The 24,598-nt window shown below is 39.7% G+C and overlaps 1 protein-coding gene across 2 annotated transcripts in view; it reads left to right on the top strand.

The window, feature by feature from the left end:
• The window catches only part of LOC137273701 (nonsense-mediated mRNA decay factor SMG7-like), a 523,786-nt gene that overhangs the window by 465,613 nt on the left and 33,575 nt on the right, over window positions 1-24,598 (top strand). For both annotated transcript variants that reach the window (XM_067806500.1, XM_067806501.1), the window contains exon 21: window positions 12,554-12,591. In XM_067806500.1, coding sequence (XP_067662601.1) covers window positions 12,554-12,591 — 38 coding nt within the window. The remainder of the gene's footprint in view (window positions 1-12,553; window positions 12,592-24,598) is intronic.

A 24,598-nucleotide genomic window follows, 5' to 3' on the forward strand; every position in this document is an offset into this window, starting at 1 on the left:
GGGGAACTTGCATTGTAATCGTCTACATTTTTTGTCAATACATTGCTCGTGCTTACTGACTATTTCAAGGAAAGTATCAATAGGTGTGTAAGTAACATGGAGCATACAGAAATTTATAGTTTGTCACTTTGTTCATCTTAACTTAACGCTGTAAACATACATCACCATTCATACACATACATACTGCATGATACATTTATCATTACTCGATGCTAAACAAAGCTTCCCGTCATGTGATGGGATAAAATATCACGAATGTAACGCATTATATCTCACTTACTCATTATATTGGCTGATACTTTGACCAATCGTATCGTGAGAACCTGTCACATAGGAAGGGCAAGGTGATGGGGCGTGGCCTAAATTTCTGAAGGGCATGTTTGGTCATTCAGATTGGATACATTGATTTTTTATTCTATTGTTGACAAGTGGATATGTTGTGTTTTGGTTGTATATTCTAACTATCATGTAACAATTTGTGTATTGTCTGATATCGTATCGCTATCAAGGTTCACCAGACTGCACCCATGTGTGCATATACAGTACAGAGAATGAAGCGTACGTAGCACCATCAAGTGGGTTGTCCGACAAAATAACAACACATGTTTATTTTACGCTTGTCCCGGGACAGTCCGTTCAATAAGGGAGTAGGGGCGTGGCTATGTATAAATTTTACCGGAGACTGTTGTTTCAAGACCAATAGTAGCGCTAAATAATCTTATTACTGTAATCTGAATGATGATACGCAAGGGTATCAATACCATGACTAATATGCTATCCTGCTTTTACTGATGATGGATCAACGGATTTGTTGCTATATGTGATAATTACAGAGAAGTGTCAAGAAACTTTCAATAGCACATAAAGTAAGGGATTATGTAACTGTGCCTTTCTTCACACATGTTTGGAATCTTTGTACGTAAGACATACTTAAACCAAATTATGTCCCACTCATATCATTGTGTGAGATTAAATTGTTCAAAACATCTATGTCAATGGCAGTAAAGAAGAATTTACGCACATGCCTAATAATCTATGAAAGAAGTGTTTTCGCTGATACATTGCTAGTGTTTACTGAATATTTTAAGGAAAGTACTAATAAACTAGTCTGTGACTTACATATAACAGATTCACAGTTTGTCACTTTGGTTCATCTAGATTTAACGCAGAAAATATACGTTATCGCACGAACATACATGTATGCATATTGTAAAATGCTATTCCTTGCACATACATAAGACAAAGGGTCATAGGGTGGGCGTCATCAAAGTTCCCGAATAGGTCACTTTGTATCTTAACTGTTCAATATACTCCCTGATTTGTTATCTATGACCAATCGTATCATGAGATACCTGTCACATTGGAAATGACAGGTAGTGGGGCGTGGGCTAAATTTCCGAAGAGTACGTTCGGTCACTAGACAGCTTGGATACAGATTGACTATTGGTTAGATCGTTGACCAATCGATATGCTAGATTTTGGTTTTATCAACTCTAGCTATCATGAAAAGTTTGTGTATCGTGAACATATATAATCGTAGGGATGCCTGAAATGTACACATAGAACTAACAAGCACTTTGACGAGTGTATTTTTCTTTGAGCACTCAGCACGCTACAATCCGATTATTTTTACCCCGGATAACCCAGTCCAACTATTGAGTAGAGATGGTATTTATTTGCATATACTTTTTGCGTACGCTACTTGTACATCAAACATAATGGTTCGCTGAACATTTCAACTTAATCTGCACATTGTTACGAGTAAATACCATAATTCAAGTACATGTATTATAGAATTTAAAAAAGTAACACGATACTGATTTATTGTGATGTATACACTTGAAGTTGAATCTCCCCAAATATTTATGAAGATGGACATACTCATATTTGTTTTGAAAGCAAACGATGTTCAGAAGATTGACAATGGGCGTGACTCCACAAAACAAGTGGTCCAATGATGTAACAACGCCTTAGTTTGTTTTACACTTGTCACGTGACAAAAGTTTACCTGGACATGCATTCGGCCAGAGGCTGTTATTTGAGGTTGAAAGAGGTGTTCACATATCTCATTTAGTGTTGTCTGATTGAATGATTATACGCATCAATTCCGTAACTGATATATTATCCTCCTTTTATTGACGATGGATCTGATACACGTGATCATTACACAGGATAAGATAATTACAGAGATCAAATACAAACGTTTCTTACACAATGCTTATGTAAATTGCATTGAAAAATCACATTTCAAACAAGCATGAAACAGCTTGAACAAAATACCCCAGTTACCTTTGTATGGTTTATGTGTACCATATATGTATATTATGAGTAGATGCAAGAGTTATCACTTCATATTCGATTATGTATTATTGTCAACTTTAAAAATCAATAGTCGCAAATGAAATAGGTCTAAATTAGTAACTTGGTTTATTTAAAATCAACACGAACATGAGTGTAATACAGTATTGCTATTTATGTCTACAATTCATTATATGGACTATTACAATGAATGAATGAAGGATTTCATTTAGAAGATGGTTTTGTCACCGTTAATTCAATCAGTGTGCAAACATAGTATCTTAGTATTCACTCCCAATGACGAGTAACAAACACGTACCTCCTGTAACAACATCTCATAATCCCTTTTCTCGCAGACATGTGTTCATTTGCCTGTATAAGCCCCCGACATTGCAAGAAATTGTTATCAAAACACATTAATAGTTCTTCTGATTAACACAGAAAGTAACCTGTCTCGTAAGAAAAGCTAATCTTTCATCATTACTGCTAAACTGATTGAAATTATAGGTACAGTACGAATTTAAAATGCAAAACCCCCAATACGCGGATCTTGCTGAATGAGAGGTGCTTTTCATAACCCCCAATATGCGGCTCTCGCTGAATAAGAGGTGCTTTTTATTACCCCCAATAAGCGATTCTCGCTGTGAGAAGCTAATTAATTTGCCGCATATACGCGGCTCTCTGCCTTAATGAATTAAGGTAAATATACTACCGTGGGGCAATTTTTGTCGTGTAAACAGGTCTAACAGGGGGGTAAATTTTTACCCCCAGGGGGTCTTCTGCCCCTGGTCAAGAGTAGGAGCAAATTCAGTTACCCCTGGCGGTATTCTCCCCCCCCACCCCCCAGGGGGTAAACGTGTCATGTAAACGGTTTATCAAGTTTAATCCAACCAAAGGTGCATTTGTAGATCCTACCACCCCTGTTTATGATGGAATAGTTTTCCAGGAAATCTAAATATAGCTGTGATGCAACTTTTTGCTATGCGCTATACACCCTGTCAGTAGTCTGCAGCTGTAAACTGGAAACAACATGCCTCCGAAAACAAGCACTTACGATGTGGTTATGCCTGGACAGATGATGAGACGAAGTGTCTGCTTAGTATCTGGGGAGACGTGCACATTCAGTCCCAACTGGACAGCCCTTCAAAAGCTGATACAGCTGTTTATTCAAAGGTGAGCAAGGCCATGCATGAACTGGGGTTTGAGAAAACTGCCACACAATGCAAAGAACAAATGAAAACACTTAAAAAAGCCTACAGACAGTGTAGGGATTCACTTAAGAGGAGTGGACAGCCCTGGAAGCTCTGCAAATTTTATGAAGAGCTAAATGAAATTTTGGACAAAAGACCTGCGACGTCACCTGGAAAGGTCATTGAAAGTCTTCAGCAGTCAGTTGCATCGGACACAGACCTATCTGATCCTGAAGGTACTGACGACCATGTTACTGACACCATTGCTGATGATGTCGAACTTACTGACCCAGGAGATGATGAATTTGTTGAAAATGTTAAAAATGAGCAACAAAATAATCATATGAAAACAGAACAAAAGATGAAACACAGAAGAAACAAAAAGGAAAACAAAGAAAAACCAAACTGCAAACTTTGGAAACTGTCATGGACAAGTTCGCTAAATCTAATGAAGACATTAAAGCAAGGCAAATTGAGTTGGAGAAGAAACGAATTGACCTCGAAATGAGGAAAATCGATAATGAAAGAGAAAAAAGTGAGTTTGAACTTAGAAAACTGGATAAAGAAGAAAGACAGAAAGCTTCTGACCGAGAACACCAATTGCGTATGCTACAGTTAATCATGAACACTCGTCAACCATATGCCATTCCATCATCCACCAAGTGTCCACCAATGCCTCGGCCTCCTATTGATCCGGTATATGATCCTTTTCAGGAAACATTCCCTGGAACCAGCTCTGGTGCTGTGTCTCCAGTCATTTCTGACTACACCAAGAACCATGCCACTCACCATGGTCAGGGAAGAACTAGAGGCAGCGTCACTTAAGAAGAGGACGGACACAGCTACTACAATATCTAACTTGTTGTGGGATGATGTGTGAGCATAATCATATTTAGTTTTGGTATTTTTTAAAACCTTTTAAAGAATAAACAAAGGATGATGACAAATGTTTTGAGGAAAATATTTTATTTTGAACATTAAATACAAATGTTGCTTGTCACTTGTTCAACCTTTCTGTAGCATTGGACATTTATGGAAATAAAATCATTGAAATTCTTTGTCTTGTTGAACCTTGTTTCAACAAATTTATAAAGTTAAACTTGTCCTGTACACACTGTATGTATTGTCATGTTTATAAGATGGAGGTAAACAATTTATGCTGACTTCAGTAGATTAGGGTTTTTTGTGTAGAGAAGACCAATGAAGGTGCACATTGGTTTATCGCATCTAAGCAAACTGTAATGTTAGTGCATCCCGCACAGCAGACCCAGTGGTATCTTCTTGGCCTTGCAGTCCTTGGTCGTCAGCATGTACCTCGACCTCATCCAACCAGTCAGGGTTGAACATGTGGTCTGATTCACACATGTTATGCAGAGCGACAGCGGCTGCAACCAAAGTTGGCACAAAGTCAACATCAAGGTCAATACGCTTCATGAAGCGCCTCCATCTTCCTTTGAAGCGTCCAAATCAATTTTCAATGACCATCTGGGCACTGCTGAGGCGAACGTTGAAGTATGACTTCTCATCTGATAGAGTCCCCCTGCTGCTGTAAGGTTTAAGAAGCCATTAAGACATGAGATAGGCCGGATCCACAATGATGACGACAGGCATGTCAACTACATTGTCAGCAGTGCCCACTCTTTTCTTCCACTCAGGAGACTGTGGTAAGATGCGACCAGCATCTGCTGAAGCTTTGAATGCAGAATTAGAGAATACTCTGGCATCATGAACTCTACCTGGCCACCTGATGCACACATCTGTAAACTTGTACTTGTCAGCACATACAGCCTGCAGTATTACTGAATACCACCTTTTCCTGTTCACGTAGTCAGCAATGATAGAGATGTACGTGGCATCAATAGCACCACCACAGTTCGGAAACTTCCATTTCTTCTGAAACCCTGATATTACTTTCTTCAGTTCCATGCCCGTAGGAAACTTCACAGCATCTGGAAACACAAATGGCATAACAGACTTCATGTTCACTACACAACGAACTGTTGACCTGTGAATCCCAAACAGATTACCAACTCTGCAATATTCTTCTGTTGTTGCCAAGTAGTAAATTGTGACCGCAATTCTGTGTTCGGTTGTCAGAGCATCTCGAATGGGGCAGTCTTTCTTAATGTAAGGATGTAGCATTTCGCAGAGGCGTTGAAACATGGCTCTGGACATTCTGAAGTTTTCCTTCCACTGAGCATCATCAAAACGTGGTACAGTTACCTCCCACCAAAATCTACTCCTTTCCTTTTCCCAAACAAGGCGTTCTCTAAGTAGTGATGAACCCACGCACAATATCAAAACAAATCTTTCCATGATTAGGGAGAAGTGACAACAAATATCAGTACCCCCTACCCCATACCTGTAATGTAAACGCAGACCCAATTTTGCCCTTTACCCCGAAGGGTAAATTTACCCAAGGGGGTAAAATACCCGTGAGGGCAAATGGGGTGCATGTAAACAAGGCTTTAGTGAATGGTTTGTCTTACAGTGGAGTTCTGATTACCTGAGGCTTGGACATTGTCTGGTCTTAACTTATACCATTGTAGAATGTGTGTGAGATAAGTTTTACTACTTTTGACAGGAGTCTTTGTCTAAGCTATTACTGATACATGATGACACTAATATTCTATATTTATGTTTTCCTAATATTTGAATGCTAATGTATTGCTTGTACTGGTTACAATTAATGATGTATTTTGGTATGAATTTCATGATATAACATATCTCAAGAGTTCTTGTACCCACTGTCTTCAAATTAGGAGATTATGCAAACACCAGTTGATTTAGTTTACCTTGACCTTATTTTCAAGGTCACCAAGACACCTTGACGTCTTTTCATGTTTTTGTTAATGCAGTATCACATAGACATCAAATTTGGTGATGGGCCCTACCTTGGAGGATTATGCAGACACCAGTTGATTTAGTTTACCTTGACCTTATCTTCAAGGTCACATGACACTTTGACCCCTTTTCATGTTTTTGTTAATGCACTTTCACATAGACATCAAATTTGGTGATGGGCCCTACATTGGAGGATTATGCAAAGTTGATACCAGTTGATTTGGGTTACCTAGACCTTTTCTTCAAGATTGCCATGACACCCGGACCACGTTTTAAATTTTTAGCTTACCTTACCATAGGACATATTACCTCAAGCTTCGCTTATAAGAGATCAGGCAGTCGTTGATTCGCCATTCTCATGAATGGCTACCTCATGTATCGACGAGTGAATAGGCAGGAAGTGGCATGATCTCCTGAACCGCGCAAGCGCAGACCTTTCAAAATTCACTTTTACTTCCAAGTGTCCTTGTGTTCGGAGGTTTCATTTGGTTTGCTATAGTTTGGGTTTTCAGACTTCTACCTTGCGTTTAGGTTATTCTTACACGGTAGGTATGTTTTGTGGTTTCATGTTAGTGAGTGAAGAATAAAATTAACTTCACGTACCTGGCTACCTCGTGTGAATTTATGACTTGTTCGATGTGGGTCACATCTTTTTTGCTCACATCTCGGCTGCTTTTGCATGGTCTTGGCATGGTGTGCATAACTTGGGTTAGTTCCTACACCGTCTTATACTTGGTTTTCTTAATGGTTTATCCATTTGCTGTATAATTTTTCCTTTTTTCTCACATAGCATGTCTTTGGTTGCGGGGGCAGCCATCTTGGTTGTTGTCTCTGCCCCGCCCTTGGACGTGCCTATTTTTATTATTTAGGGATGTTCGTCGCATTTTTTATGTAGGTGTGTTTTCTGCTAAGCGTTTTTCTCACTTGTTGTATGTTGCAGTAGTTGTTTATGACTCAACAGTTTTGTACTGTGTGTAAAGTCCTAAAATCAGCGAAGGACCCCCACCCCTGGTGTCTGGACTGCGTCTCTGTTTCCTGCTCACTTGACCAGTGCTATTTGCATTGCAAGCCCCTGTCAACTTTTGAATTCTAGGTTTATCTCACTGCAAGAAGGCAGGGTTTTTCTCAAAGACACAGGAAGATGTCATCACTAGCATCATCGTTAGGATCCCATTCATCTCTACAGGAGACTGCGGAGTGACAGTCGCCAGCACCGACGCAGGAGTCTACTCATGACTCGACATGTGATCAGCCGTCCCCAGAGACGCAGCGTCCTGATTCCTTCATAGACTTATTTCGCCCTGATGCCTTTAGTCACTCGGAGGTGCAGAAGCTGCTCCGGTCTTTATTACAGCCTGCTGCAGGGACGTCTCATCGCGGATTGACGCCAACGCCGATGCAGTTGCTGCCTTCTGCTTCGATGCCACTGCCGCCTCCCTCAACTGATCCTGCTTTGTTGGATTCGGCGTCTAGATTGTCTTTTGTGTTTCCTACTCCAACACCGACTCTGGCGCATCTACTGACGCCAACGCTAATGCCGATGCTGACACCAGGACCGGGTTTGACGGTGGGACCATTTGCGGCGCCGAGTCCTATCCCTATGCAGCTGCCAATGCCGCCGTTGACATTGATGTCGACGCCGACGCAAGCGCTGATGTCTTCTGGTTACCGCATCCCGCGTCCGTCTTCGTCGCATGCTTCTTCAAGAGAGGTGGATTTACAGAGACAGCTTATGGAAGAAAGAGATCGGCGCATTGACGTAGAAGGCTCTAGACGGACTAGGGGGTTGTGTTCCAGCTCTCCCCGTCGTCGAAGGTCTCGTTACCCTCCACTCCACTCCACTCCACTCCCCTCCCCTCCACCTCTTTGATGCTCTCAGTCCCCGGCAGGCAAGCCTTTGCAGTCGGTGCCTCATACGATGCCGTCATTGTCCTCTCATTGCCTCCAAACACTGTCTGTGTCGTGGGATGATACTGAAGAATGTTTTTTCTTTCTGGATCATAATGAGGAGCCATCGGAAGAGATTGATGATGATGGGACTCATCTTCCTCCCTCTGCCATTTACGAATGGATAGCCGACAGACTGCCAAATTGCCCATGACCGTCGACGGACTCGAAGGCCATTCGACTTTCTCTGGCTTTGCTTCGTTAGATGAGGACTTCGCCAAGCTATCACTTAACCCGACGATCAGAGCGCCCAAATCTCGTAAAACGGATTACAAAGTACATAGCCTGGACTTTGCAGATTTGGGAGTGGTGCATGATGAATCTTTGAAATGCTTATCTGGTTCTGTTTCTTCCCCCTACAAGGCACAGGACACCAACTTGCCACTTACACAGAATTGAGGCGGATGCTGAAGCCAGTATCGGTGCTGGCTTAAGCTACTTCAGCAGCAGGAATTGACGTGATGGAGGATAATCCCTCTTGGATTGATCACTTTACGACTTTGTTTCAATGGCAGGGCAAGGTTCTTCACAACCTTCTCGCTCATTTGTGTGCGGCGTTGGCGATGACTTCCACGGTGCGACGTACTGGCTATTTGGACCCGTGCACTTGGCAGGAGGAATTCAAGAGGCAGCTGTTACCGGCTCCTTTTGCATCGAGGTTCTTGTTCGACAATAAGATTCCAGAGATTTATCGCCAACATGCAGGGCTTACTAACACAGAAGTCTTATTATCTACATTGGAGCCTTGAGTTCTGCGTTTCATGGCAGGCAGTCATTGCTTGGACGAGGAAAACATCGCTACGTCCCCCCAGTCTATTAGTTCATCAAGAGGCCAAGGTCATGGACGCCCGGACCCCGATGCCCAAGCAAGGCCTCAGGACCGTTTGCAGGACGCCCCCCTACTCCCGGCAGAGGGAAGGGCAAGCGTCCTTATTCCTCCCGCTGAAGATGGGAATGCTCATGACTGGAGGCCTGCTCATCCAACACCAGTTGGTAGGAGACTAGGAATCTTCTGGCTCTACTGGACATTCTCAGAAGATCCCTACATCACGAACATCTTTCCGATCACCCGATTTCTTCATCTGAGGGGGATAGACTTCGACCCCTACATAGACGACTGCATCATGAACAAGTTTGAGCCTCTGTTGCTTCGCAGACAGTTGAATTTCACCGCTTGCCTTCTTCAGCAACTGGGGATTATCAATCTCGACAAGTCACATCTCATGCCGCCGCAGGAACTGACGTTTATCAGGGGTCTTTTTGTGACTCATTCCAGTCTGGTCAAAGTCCATCCATCCCGTTGGGAGAAGATTCAGGTTCGCAGCCCTAAGCCTCTCTCAGTCTCTGACCCTCAGAGAGTGTCAGTCTCTGTTGGGCCTCCTCACTTCGGCTCAAGATCTTACCCACAGAGGTCGCCCCATGCTCCAGCCACTTCAATGGTTTCGTCTACCTTTTATTCAGAGGGACGGACTACATGTGCGATTCCTGTCACCGCAGCATCCAGGTCTTGGTTTCCAGAGCGACGTCGACGGACACGTCCTTCCATTACCAGAGTGGCCCAACCTTCTGCGCCACCCTCACAGTCATCAGGTGCATCCAGACCCGATGAGGTTTCATCTGCATGGATAGATCATTTACAAAAGGCATTGAGAGCTAAGGGTTATTCTACTTTGGTAGCTTAGGTCATCGTACGTCTACCAGATCTTTGTAGGACGATAAATGGTTGTCCTTTGAGAAGTTCTGCACCCAGAAGTCTCAAGATCCCTTGTCTGCGTCACCGCAATTCATTGCTGAATTCCTTATTTTCCTCCGCTCTTCTTGGCGTCTCAAGGGCAGTACCATAGGAACTTGTTTGTCAGCATTGAACTCTGTTCTGGCCTTCAAATGTGATAGACAAGTTTCTAAAGTCCCTGAGCTTACAGCTATGCTCAAGGTGTTCAAACTGGAGGATCAGAAGATCAGATTGCGTGGGACCTTAACACCGTCCTAAAACATCTTCGAGGCCGTCCCTACGCACCTTTAGAGGCGGCGTCTTTTGATGATTTATCCAGGAAGACAGTTTTTCTTCTGGCTTTGGCTACCACTGCCAGGGTTAGCGAGATCCACACTCGGGATGTTACGTGGATCAAGTTTGACCAGTCTCGTTATGGATGTGCCCATTTAGGTTTGCTATGGGACATTATTGCGAAGAATCAGTTGCCAGGTCAGCCCAGTCAACTGTTTACCATTCCTCAAGTTCATTTGATATATTGTTTCGTAGGGTTTAACAGTTATGAGTTGCTAGAATTGTCTCATGATGCAGGTCATTATGTCATCAAAACGTGTTGTTGATTCAGAGATTGCAATACCCTTTGCGCAGAATAATTTTCCATGGGGAATTAAAAATATAGAAATTGCAGAAATAATATATTTTTCTGGATCGCTGTAACGGACAAGCTGTTAGACGAGCAAACGCTTTTCTTGCAGTTTGCCTATCGCTAAATGGAATTGTAGTATATGTAGAAATTACAAAAAGCAGAGAGTAAAGATTTTCATTGACCTTGTTTATTTGTTAGAATTTTTATCGCCCCGGCATGTAAAGCAGGGGGATATAGTTTCCGGAGCAGAACTCAAAAACCGTTCAATATTTTTCTGCAAAACATGCTAGATATATCAATTTGAACCTAAAGTGGTGCCTTTTGCTATTTCTATGTTTTAGTGATTTATCATTTCCTCAAAATGGAGGAATGGGCTTCGTTTCCAGAGCAGAACTCAAAACCCATTCAATATTTTTCTGCAAAACTTGGTAGATATATCAATCAGAATCTATAGTGGTGTCTTTTGCTATGCACAGGATCTTGTGATTTATTATTTTCTTGGTTTCCATGGAAACCTTTTGGACTTAGTCCGAAAAGTGAGAGGTGTGTTTCATTTCCAGAGCAGAACTCAAAACCTTCTCAATATCTGTCAGTAAAACTTGGTAGATATGTGTGGCAGACCCCAAAGTGGTGCCTTTTGCTATTTACAGGTTTTTGTGATTTATTATTTTCTTGGTTTCCATGGAAACATTTTGGACTTAGTCTCAAAATAGAGGAATGGGCTTCGTTCCCAGAGCACAACTCGAAAACCATTCCATATCTTTCAACAGATCTTGGCAGATATATGAGACAGATCTTGAAATTGTGACTTTGCTAATTACAGATATATGATATTTATAATTTTCATGACTTCCATGGAAACAATTCAAACAATGAGTAACTGTGAGATGATTGGCCCTTTCAATCATGTGGGGGTCGGGGGGATATGTTGTCTTTTAGTCTGTGTTGCATATATCTTGTAAACTGATTCTTTTAATCTGTTTAGCATATATCTTGTAAACTGACGGTTGTGGTGGAACCAACTGTAAACAGCCATGTTCCTCCTCCCCAAACCTGTTACACACTGAGGGATTATGCAGACACCAGTTGATTTTGGTGACATTGGCCTTTAAGTTTCAAGGTCATTTCAAGATTCTTGTTTGTGACAAAAAATACAAAGTAGTAAAAACATTTAATATTTTGTTGGTTTTTTTTAACAAGGCATGGGATAAATGGTAAATTTGTTGCATAAACTCTCTTAATCTTATAAGAAACAGCAAAAAAAATGAAGAAAAACCCCACCAAATAATGAAACAGTAACATAATAGTATAAAATGAAATGGAACAGAGCCTGTACGAGAAAGGACATGAGTTCCATGCATACCACTGTAATTTAATCACAGACATCTCAGTGTTTGACATTTTGACCAGTTGTAATGAACAGTGTTTTATCTATCCTATCAGGTGGAAGAAGAATCTGAAACAAAATATAAATGTTTCCATTATTTTTTTTTCTTGGAATGGACACAAAGTGTATCTTGCTGCACAAATGTAATTGAAAACAAAGATTTCTTAAAAGCGTTGTAGAATGTCATGGCCTCTTGTAGCTAATGAATCAATCAGACAAACAAGTCCTGTTACTTTTAACCTTTCATGGGGTTACATTAAGGGAGTCATATATTTTACAAAACAAATATGACAATATCAGAAGGAAGTGTTTGTGGTATGTTTACTATAATTCTTATCTCTGACCTAAGCAGAACTGCAGTCAAGTGGCTAATTGTCTTTTTGAAAATATTTGCAAATACCCTTTACTACTTAGTTGTGACAGCAGTGATTAAGTGGTTTTCATAATAATTATTCTATGGCTCTCAAATTTTATATCATCATGTGTGCTCTTGTGTTCTGTTATGTGAAACCCTGTTTCTCTTGTTTCAGGGTACACCAAAACCTGAGACGTTCAATTCAGACAGGAGGTATGTATTGTCTAACTTCTTATTGCATAAAGAAAATGTTTCAACCTCACATAAGATCATAATTTGTGCCTGGACCCAGGTTGAAAATAGTTAGTGAATCTGCCCTGAGTATCAAGTGTATAGTGACACCGTTACATTTTGAGTTAAAAGGCAAGGAAATTGGCAGAATTCCCAAGTTATCTTCACGGATAATACAATGATTAGACATACTCTTTAGTTAAGTCGTTGAGTTCAACATTCATGCAGCATACATCAGTGCTATGAATATTGGATCCAAATTCTCACTGTAAAGTGCTTTTGAAGGTTGCTGCAGCAATTTCACGGCTTTCAAAAGAGCATTACGTTGCCTAAGGGTCAATTTCAGTTCAAGCATGTCATTTTTTGATAATCACTGTAATCACTGCTCTGACACTATTTCTTCCTTGGAAAGAATGTCCAAAGTAGTCGTAGTATATACGATAGCAGTACTAGATCACTTTCCACTATAAATGGTATTTCTTAACCCCCTGGATGCCGAGTTTTGTTTCAGGTCAACATTTTCGTAAGGTTTGAAAAGTGAACGTTGTGCGAAATGTGTGCTCGTGTGGTCCTGGATCTGCGTAGCGCTATAAAATTGCACAGAAATGTAGAATATTTAATTTCCTGTCCGTCGCAATAAATATATCTGCGACTACCTCAGGGGTTTGCAAAATAGACACTGCTAAATGTTGTCCAGAACTTTTATGTGCGTTAAAAAACAGTAAATTTCACTCTGCTACGATTTTTTTAATTTGTCATCTCTACAGAAAGTGTGAGTGAAGAAAATACAGCTTGATAGCTGAACTGCATAATTGTATATGAAATGGATGTATGTGCTAATGCATAACGTCACACTCACAAAATATAAAATGACCTGCAATAAATGTCAAAAATCGATTTTCTACTATGACGTCAAACGTCGACAGAGAGGTCAAGCACGTATAAAGATAAGGGGGCATAACTCCGCTATGCTTTACATTAGGTCAGGGTAACTCAGATGACATGGAGAGAATTTGCTGTGGATATGGACAGTATATTTTCGTTATGTTTTGTTCACAGTGAACCAAACTATTCCAACACAAATTCCCCAATGTGAGAGGATACCTTTTGGTAGTTTCACAATTTGTAAGAAAAGATGCCAATGTACTACATCAGAAAGCAGGTAACTGTGATTTGGATGGACCTATCCAATGCATAATTTAGTTCTTAGATTCCCAAATTCTCCAGTTTGTGCAGATGTATTTTGACTAATTTTGCATCATTATTAACGGAGTAACAGCCAAATTTTCAAACGTATTGAAATAACTGAAAATAATGCAACATTTTAGTTGACGTCATGGCATGTCTTGTGCATTTTGTGACGTCGGAAAAAGACGACACTGGTTTGCTGACTAGTATACATCTGACCTAATTTCCACTCAATGTGTAAAAGATCTCGGCTTCTGTGTCAGAATTTAACACTTTTTAGACAAAACATAAAATGAATGGTTTATTTTTACGGAAATAGTGTCCTGAATATATCAACAATTACATGATTTTACTACGTATCTTATTGTGAGCAACACGCGCACCGGTCTGGCATTAATTTAGCGTAAATTTCACATCAATTGAATATTCATTAAAGGTCACATGCAACCAAAAAATCAAACATAATTAAAACACATTTATCATTTATTCATGACACCTAATATACATTGCTGCCTTTAAAAAAACAAATAAACAAAATTATAAGTGTACAATCGCGATTCAAAAGTGCAATATTTTGTACTTGGGCTTACTTCCCCCAAAACGAAGCCCTCGGGAGACCGAACCCAGTCATAGCAGGTGGATATGCACTCAAGTGTAACGACGGCTTCCGATTGGCTGTTTCATTTGCTGATATGCTGAGGGTTCATTGTGTGTACCGAAAGATGATCTGTTTCATGGGCATTTTAGAAGTATAGTCAGTCACAAGAAAGTAAGATTCTCTATGGATAACAACTTCTTTTTGTGTACTAGATGCATCGTTTCAGTATGGATTCATATACTGTTGTTAAACAAAATCATATACACTAAAAGAAGTTATCCATGAAGAATGTATATAGAGATGTTGGGTTTGGAAAATACATGTTCTCTGAATTTGCACTCGATCCAATCAAAAATCATGTCAGTAGAGATGGTAAACTACTGCGTGGCTGGAATCTGTCATTCGTCCAAGTACAAAGCAGGACTTGAAATTGACAAGAGTTTGCACCAGTTTCCGTCAGATCCAGTCATCCGAAAAAAATGAATGTAGTTTGTTTGCAACCCACAGACATAAAAACATGTCGTGTGTATCACACATGCCTAATTACATAATGTGGCAGACACGGGACTCGGGTGCACAAGTCATAAATCAACTTATTTTCTTCATGTCGTATAGTCTGATAGGTGTTAAGTTCAAATTGCATGTGGTCAATGATTGAAGCTGTGTATTGCATATTGTCTTTAGCAGACAGGCAGACATATAGGTGTGAATAAACCAGACACTGAGCTTTCTCTGTGAGAGAGACTGCTTACCACAATCAACAAGTTTTTTGACGTAACGAGTAGATTATTTACTTGTTTGTATACACAACCAAGATTAGACTGCTCACAACCTCAGATGCAGGGCATGCATACTGTTTCAAGCTCCGCAGACCTATTCACTGCGCATGCGTTATGGATGCAGTGCAGCTCAGCTGTTGAAACCAGTTTTCCCCCCAGCGCTGGGGGGAATTTAGTGAAACGTTTGAACTCCGATTTCGCGGGCTTTTTTTTCATCGCGTTTTTTTTTCTTTCAACTTTATAGGTTGAATTGGCATTTTTTATGATTTGTTTCGGTAAGTGCATATCGAAAGGTAATAAGAATCTGCAAAGTTGTGTTTTATGTTGCATGTGACCTTTAAATATTCATTTAGGAAATAGACTTTTCTTCTGATTATTATATACTTATTTCACTTCATAAGTATGCAATGAAAGGTGCAAAGAGGTCGCTTTTTCAGTACAGAACTATTGGAATATGGACGTAAGGTTTGTCCAAATTAAGAAATGACCTGGTTTATATATTTTTAACAATTTTCGTATAAATATTGTTTGAGTTAGATATTCTGCCATCAGATACGTTTTAATCAAATTTGAATTGACTTTGTTTTCTAAAAAACGATAATGAATCATAAAACATTTTGACAAACTCGCACCTGGTCAATCAATATTCATAATTGTTTTCTCTATAAAAACAACACAAACCAATACAATGAACAAGACAATTCCTCTAAATATGTGGGCCTCTACATTTCCTAAGATGTACAAATCATTTTCATTAATATTATCGGTTTTACTTATAAGTTGGGATTAAATTGCCATTTATTAACCTGTTCATATGAAACTGCAATATTTATCCCAACGTATTGAATATTGTAAAGTTAACTAAACCACATGTTGCAGTAATGGCTACATGTGATCTTCCAACACTTGTGTAGAGGCTTAAAATGTGGTATAGTACACTTACCGAGTTAATTTCCCATCTAACTATTATTCAAACAATCAAAAGCTTTCAAAGAATAAAAACGCATACCTTATATCCACGTATGATATGGTGTTGAACATGGATATATGTAGATACTGAAATCAGTTTCATGAAAACATATCTGAATATATGCAAAATATACATCACAATACTGAAAGTGCATTCGGAATGATATGGCCATTGTGTTTACTCTTGTTCCACCAACCTTCACCTCAAAGAAATTGTGCAACAATGTTGACGTGTGACATCACTACCCATGGCCAATTTCTTTCAAAATGGCAGCTTCTCTGACAAGGGTACACAGGAATTTATGAGGACTCTTTCCTTGATTCAGTGATCTTTTGTTCATAAATGTAGGATGTAACTATTCAGAATTATTCTGGCTATCTGTATAATTGTTATATATTTTTATCGTTTGGACTGTAAATGACGGAAGAAGCCCGAAATGCCGACAAGTACCGTTGTCGTTCTGCGTGATTTTGCGTCAGTCATGGCGTCACACTGCACTAAAAGTTTGACAGATTTTTTATGAATTATCTAATGATTGCATTGTATCTATTTTTAATTTGTTATTTCTTGCTACGATATTCTTCCGCTGAATATGCTAAGCGTATTGAGCCATTGTAAGCAATGATTACAAGGCTGGATGTTGGAAAATTTCCTAAAATGCTACGCAGTGTAAGATTTTTGCTTTGTTTACATTTCAAACAAGCACTGTCTTTCGAACACAGAGTTGGTTCCCATACCAAGTATATTTCGTTTCGTTTTATCTAGACAGTTTGTATTGGTGACAAAGACGATTTGTAATTCGATTCTAAGATGTTTGGAGAATTCAAAGATGCATTTGTCTCAGCTGACTATGAAATATATATGATGTAATAGGCTTCTCAATACTGGCCTTCTCAAAACGTGATTTTGTAAACATTATACAATGTGGCGGAAAGCGCACTTCGATGTTCATGTAAGTGTATTTTTAAAAACATCCCAAGCGATTCTGGGTTCATCCTCGACATTTCAGAATTATCATTACTGGTTACATGAAAACTTGATATCAGTGATCATTAATATGGTATTTTTGAAATACAATACTCTCAGTAAATATGTGATTTTCACATTTCAAAACATACAGCAAATAACGCCCTCGATCACGATTTTGTATAGTGTCAAATATGCCGACATTTACGATGAAGTCTACTTTGAAAGACAATTTTAGGCACTTCAGCTTGGTCTGAGATAATAGTGAATGGTATCAGGAAACGGGGAGTGTTCCGCAGAATTCAAAACTGTGAAGTACATATACGTGCGTGGTATATTTACAGTTTTATTGGACTTCAAAGTGAGGGTTGAAGAGGAGGGACATATGTGTCCCTGTGGCATCCATAAGGTTAAATAAAGCTTTAGTCAGTCCTAACCTCTCTGATACACACACACACTGTGCAACAATATGACATGCTAACCGGTAAACAAATGGAACCCCTTGGAACCCACCCTCTCCCAGTATTACACCTGTTACAAGGAACAGCAAGATCAGGAACTAATCTTCGTCGTCCTCCTTGTAGCTGCCTCTGTTTTCATATTCATATCAAGCAGTTAGACTAAATATTAATATAAACATAACAAATATGAGACCCGCTCCATGTTGTTGTCAATTAGTAGGGGGAAATTGCTGTAAACACATAAAGGGTCTTTTGAACTACATGTGCCCTGTAGGTGATATTGGAGTGAAAGGCCAGTACTGTATATGTAAAGCCCACATGGTCCAAAACCAGCTTATTTATGGGAAGAAACAGATTATTTGAATAAACGTAAATGCCTCCTCAGAATAAAGATTTAAAAATAAAAGATTTTATGCTTGCTTCATTTTTTTGTTCTGCTTGGTACAATAACCTCCCTTCCATAACTGGACTCCCAATTAGAGATTGGTTTTGCATCTACTTATAACAATATTCCAGCTATATGGTATAAGTGACCAGTATCAATGGCCTGTAAATAATCAAGTCCTTTACCAGACAATCCAGTGATCAACAACATAAGCATCGATCTGCGCAATTTGGAACCGTTGACATGTATCAACCAAGTCAGCAAGCCTAACCACCTCCTCCTGTTACGACAAGCATAGTCGCCTTTTATGGCAAGCTTGGCTTGCTGAAGGTCTATTCTAACCCGGACATTAATAGGTGAAATTGCAAAAGAACGTGATGTAGTTGGTTACTTCCAAATGAGGAAGATACAGCTATTGAGATTACTTGACATACAATGCACTCCTAGAGTAATAAATCCCACTGTGAAACAACTCAACTCAAGTGAAAGAGCAGGGACTTACAGGTTATTCCTGCCCATGGAAAGTTGAGCTAGTCAAACTGTTGCATCAGCGCAGAGAAATCGATCTACTGTTCGAGGCTGGCAGATGAATGTAGACGCGAATATAGACATCAATTACCTCCAACCTCTGATCACTGACAAAGTCAATGAGGAACTGAATGACCTTGGAAGCCTCAAATTTCAAATCACTGTGAAAACGATGCTTGATAAATAGCAGGCAGATGGTGCCGTTAAGTACATTGAGCAGTACTTCAGAAGTAAACAAGAAGTTGTGACTCAACCAGAGATGACAGATGCATCTACTGACACCTCATTGCAAAAAATACAATCTGGAATTGTAGATCATTTTAGCCATGATGTTCCAAATTAAAGTGAAGTGCGACAGGTTTGTCGCACTTATGCGTGATATCAGTATAGTGTTCTGTTAATTGGATAATCTGAAACATCTTTTGGTTTCACCTACATATTGTTTCTTGCAGTGAGGAGGTATACTACATTACTGGATTGGCAAATGTAGCTTCGTGTTTTGAAGGCCTTTTTGATGACAGAGCTGGTGCGAGTGTCGCTGTTGCTTAATGTTGTGCAGATTTTGCAATTCTCTTTGTTGCACGTATCATCGACGAAATTGACTATCTGTCCACTTATTTGTAGTAGTTGTCTAGGATAGGTCAAAGTGACTTTGACCAGGTGATCCTTAAGAGTTTTATTTTTGTGATAAGCAGCAATATGTGATGAGGGGAAAGTGTCTAGCCAGATGTCTGAGCTACTTAATATGTGCCAGCGTTTTCTGACAATGGCATTGAGTTCAATGTTCATGGGCTTATACGAGGGTTGGCTGAAAAGTTCTAAGCCTCACTGAGAAAAAAAGTTACAAAGTCCACGTTTGTAATTTATTTTTCTTCATAGTCCCCTTCCAAGTTCACACACTTTTGCCAGGGATGCTGCAAGGCCCGAATCCCGATCAGGAAGAAATCTTCTTCAGCTACCCGAAAAAAATCAGTCACAGCAGAAATGACGTCATCATTACTTGCAAAATGGCGACCGGCGAGTTCCTTTTTCATTTTGGGAAACAGGTGGAAGTCAGAAGGAGCCAAATCAGGTGAATAAGGAGGATGGTCAATGAGTTCAAAGCCACAATCGCGGATTGTTGACATGACCACCAACGATTTGTGAACAGACGCATTGTCTTGGTGGAAGAGGACACCTTTAGCGATCATCCCTCGTCGTTTGGTTTTGATTGCTTCTCGCAACTGGTTCAGTAGATCAGCATAGTATCTGCCGTTGATAGTGTGACCTTTTTCAAGATAATCAATTAGCAGAATACCCCTGGAACCCCCAAAAACTGATGCCATCACCTTTCCAGCTGAAGGAACAGACTTGGCTTTCTTCGGAGCTGGTGAATCAGGATGCTTCCACTGTTTTGACTGTAGTTTTGTTTCTGGTGAAAGTGATGTATCCAGGTCTCATCCATGGTTACAAATCGTGCCACAAAATCATCGGGATCTGCTTCAAAACGACGCAAACTGTCAAGGGACGTCTGGAACCTGACATGTTTCTGTTCTGCTGTCAAGAGCTTTGGCACCCATCTTGCAGAAACTTTAGTCATTCCTAATTCGTTGGTGATAATATGCTCAACCCTCTCATGAGAGATGCCCACTACACTAGCAATATGTCGAGTAGTCAGTCGTCGATCATCCATCAACATATCGAGCACTCGCGTGATGTTTTCTGGAGTGGTTGCTGTTGAAGGCCTTCCTGAGCGTGGGTCATCATCAAGGCTTTGTCTGCCACGCTTAAATTCTGCAGCCCACTTCTTTACTGTGGAAAATGAAGGAGCATCATCCCCTAGAGTGGAGACCATGTCAGCATGTATCTGTGTTGGGGACATCCCTTTCTTTTGCAAGTACTTGATGACTGCCCTGTTTCAGTTTTGTCCATTTCTGATGATTTCAGAGGGTAGGTTTACCAAAAGAGCTGTAGTTGAGATAAAACTATTAGTACGTTTGTAGTTCTTGTGTCTATGATTCACTAAATGATTGTCCTCATTGGTGGCAAACACCTGTCTCTACCTGGTGGGGAAAAACCGCTCAGGCTGAGAACTTTTCAGCCAACCCTTGTAGTTATTATTACTATATTACTATATATATTATAACTAGAACCATTCTGTTGTTATTTCGTGGTTCTTTCGTTGGCGAGGATAAGAGAGATTTCCTGTCCTTAGAGTCAGACCTGGTTTTGTTTTGTTGTATATATTTCTTTGGGTACCTTCATTTTACTGGTAAACACATGTAAGATGATCCACAACTTGACAAATGACCCCAATTTGCATACTTGGGAACACCCCACAGAACGATCCACTTGAAACAAGAGGGAGACAGGTTGTCTGATAAATATCAAAATCTGTTTAACAGTATTGCGACAGGTGTTACACAGTAGCGAGACAGGTGTTAATCAGTAGCGGTGTTGATTTCATGTCACGGTTAGCATGTATTGCACGTGCATAATCAACAAGCTACCCGTAGCAGCCAAGTGTACTCGGCCAATTCGTTGTACCGCCTCTCTTGTCACAAATGCGTTTAGTGCGCAGGATCATCTAATATGTGTCTAGCAGTAAGTTCTAGTCGATAAGGTTAAGGCTATGTTTTTCATATTCCTCGGGTTGAACAGATGCGTTTCAATCGTAGAAGGTGATTGAAAGGACCTTTCATTTTAATATGTCAAGGGTGACAAGATGTATACAACAGGTACGTGTGCGTGTCCGTGGGTTTGCAGTAAAGTGTGAACTACAGTTTGTGGAGGTCTCTACTGTATGAGACCCAGGTGTCAAGAAATTCAACTTTGTTTCTTGAAAATTCAGCCGTGAATTGTAGTGTGATGTGCGCTATTGAAATACTATCCAGCTGGGCATTTTGGAGCTGGATTTGCGTGCGCAATGAGCTGATTGTGTACGGTTTTGACGTTTAGGCTCTGGGCAAGCTCAGTAGAGTATGTGGCTTGTATCGGTGATGGGCTGGCCACAAATTGTGAGGGAATTATGTCTCCTTGGAAGCATGTTTCCAAAACATATGTATGCACTTGGAGGCGGGCCCTCTTTCAGTTAGCATTCTGGAGCTCCTAATGTATGTAGGCATCAGGGAGTCGGCTAATTTAACTGCTTTTGACTCGGTGGTTACATTGGACTTGGGTTCTAACTTGAATGTGAGTCTTCTTCTTTTCTTCACGTCCGGTGGGTCGGGTCCATGGACCTGTACCTCAGTGGTGATCTATACTGGAGAAAGAGCTCTCTGATATGATAGGTGTAACCACTGTGGACAGTAGTGTTGTTTTTCCTCCCCAGTTATCAAGCCGATAACTCGGGACCCCGACTCTCTAATCCAGAGAGCAGCCATTCCGCACAACAAACACCCATGTCGCTTCACCCATCTATTTGTAAATAAATCCCATCTACAAATACCTTATTTACCTACCTAACAGTAATCAGATTCTCCTTCTGACAATACAGTCACAAAATCTACTCTATTCTCACAACAATCCAAATCAGAATCACATACCCAAACAAGGGGAGATTAAAAAAGCCTAATCAATCAACCCGATGATACGGCTAATCCACGCTGCAATGCCCCACTGATATCACCCACTGACAGCTGTGCCACCATGACGTCACACCATGAGAACAAATGGACGTCATGAGACTCTCTCTATGAAAAGGCACGCACGCCTCCAGTATCTCCATCTGATGAGTACACTTCGTACGAAACACGTAACCAAGATACACCTCAGCCGAACAGCCGAACTGTCACACATTTTGCTTCAACTTAATATATTTGTGTTAGAATTTGGAAACTCAATTTAATGCAACAAAACATAAAGAGCAAAGTCTGAAAATAAAATATGAGCTTTTTCCCAACCTTTAAAATAATCTGACAATTATGAAGACAAGATGTGTGTAGACACTGCAGGAAAATGTAAACCATTTGATGCTGCCATTTATTGTACTAGAGATTGAAATTTATTATCAATATGAATATATGTATTGTTTAGTTGTGTAATGAAAAATAGATTTTGGAAAGTGCCCTTGATTATGCACTTAATCTAATGGTAGTTCTGATTCTTCTGTCCGAAATAGCATATTTAATAAATTCATATTTCAATATTATTTCCTTTATTGAAACTTAAGCAAAACAAAACATTTTAATTTATACCTTTAATTCAGTATAATTAAAAGGCAGTCATTGTAGAAATTTGCAATATTTTTATGTATTATTATTACACATCAACCCCCTGTCGTCGTGAATTCCATGAATGCAGCCATATCGGCCATAATACTAAAACAATTTGAGTATATATACAATGAAAATACATTGCAGTTGTAAATGTGTGATGAACTGAGACATCTAGTGCCACACTTAGATTTCCGATTGAAAATTTCAACAAAACAACAAAACATGACCTGAAAACGATCAGCTGATTCCACCGCCTCACGTCAAACTGCCATTTCACGATACAATGTAAGCTGTCATGGCTATCCCATGTGTATCATAGAATCATGGAATAAATATTTCAAGACATAACACTTGATATATCATCGTAAAAGGGAAAAGATATATTGTCCATGCACCAGCATGAACAGTACCGGTGAAGGTGAAGGCTATACTGATTAACTGTCTCTAAGTGTAATAGTTCGACTCAGAAGCGCATACAATATGCACTGTCAGTTTAAGGTTAGACTGTCCGGATCAACGCACCTGGCGGATTAGTGAGGAAGTGACCTGTATTGCTGGTGTAGTGTGAAGTGTCAACACTTCTGCTTAATGACAAAATTTGCCGATGATTAACTCATTAAGGCCGAGAGCCGCGTATATGCGTCAAATTAATTAGCTTCTCACAGCGAGAGTCGCTTATTGGGGGTAATAAAAAGCACCTCTTATTCAGCGAGAGCCGCATATTGGGGGTTACGAAAAGCACCTCTCATTCAGCGAGAGCCGCGTATTGGGGTTTTTACATTTTAAATTCGTACTGTACCTATAATTTCAATCAGTTTAGCAGTAATGACCAAAGATTAGCTTTTCTTACGAGAAAAGGTTACTTTCTGTGTTTATCAGAAGAACTATTAATGTGTTTTGATAACAATTGCTTGCAATGTCGGGGGCTTATACTGGCAAATGAACACATGTCTGCGAGAAAAGGGATTATGAGATGTTGTTACAGGAGGTACGTGTATGTTACTCGTCATTGGGAGTGAATACTTAAATACTATGTTTGCACATTGATTGAATTAACGGTGACAAGGTTACAAAACCATCTTCTAAATGAAATCATTCATTCATTCGTTGTAATAGTCCAAATAATGAATCGTAGACATAAATAGCAATACTGTATTACACTCATGTTTGTGTTGATTTGAAATAAACCAAGTTACTAATTTAGACCTAATTCATTTGCGACCCTTGATTTTTAAAGTTGACAATAATACATAATCGAATATGAAGTGATAACTCTTGCATCTACTCATAATATACATATATAGTACACATAAACCATACAAAGGTAACTGGGGTATTTTGTTCAAGCAGTTTCGTGCTTGTTTGAAATGTGATTTTTCAATGCAATTTACATAAGCATTGTGTAAGAAACGTTTGTATTTGATTTCTGTAATTATCTTATCCTGTGTAATGATCACGTGTATCAGATCCATCGTTTATAAAAGGAGGATAATATATCAGTTACGGAACTGATGTGTATAATCATTCAATCAGACAACACTAAATGAGATATGACTTGTGAACATCTCTTTCAACCTCAGAATAACAGCCTCTGGCCGAATGCATGTCCAGGTAAACTTTTGTCACGTGACAAGTGTAAAACAAACTAATGCGTGGTTACATCATTGGAAAAAAACCTGTTTTGTGGAGTCACGCCCATTGTCAATCTTCTGAACATCGTTTGCTTTCAAAACAAATATAAGTATGTCCATCTTCATAAATATTTGGGGAGATTCAACTTCAAGTGTATACATCACAATAAATCAGTATCGTGTTACTTTTTCAAAATTCTATATGTACTTGAATTATGGTATTTATTCGTAACAATGTGCAGATTAATTTGAAATGTTCAGCGAACCATTATGTTTGATGTACAAGT

Source organism: Haliotis asinina, chromosome 2 (genome assembly GCF_037392515.1).
Source record: "Haliotis asinina isolate JCU_RB_2024 chromosome 2, JCU_Hal_asi_v2, whole genome shotgun sequence".
In the NCBI taxonomy this organism is placed as follows: Eukaryota; Metazoa; Mollusca; class Gastropoda; order Lepetellida; family Haliotidae; genus Haliotis; species Haliotis asinina.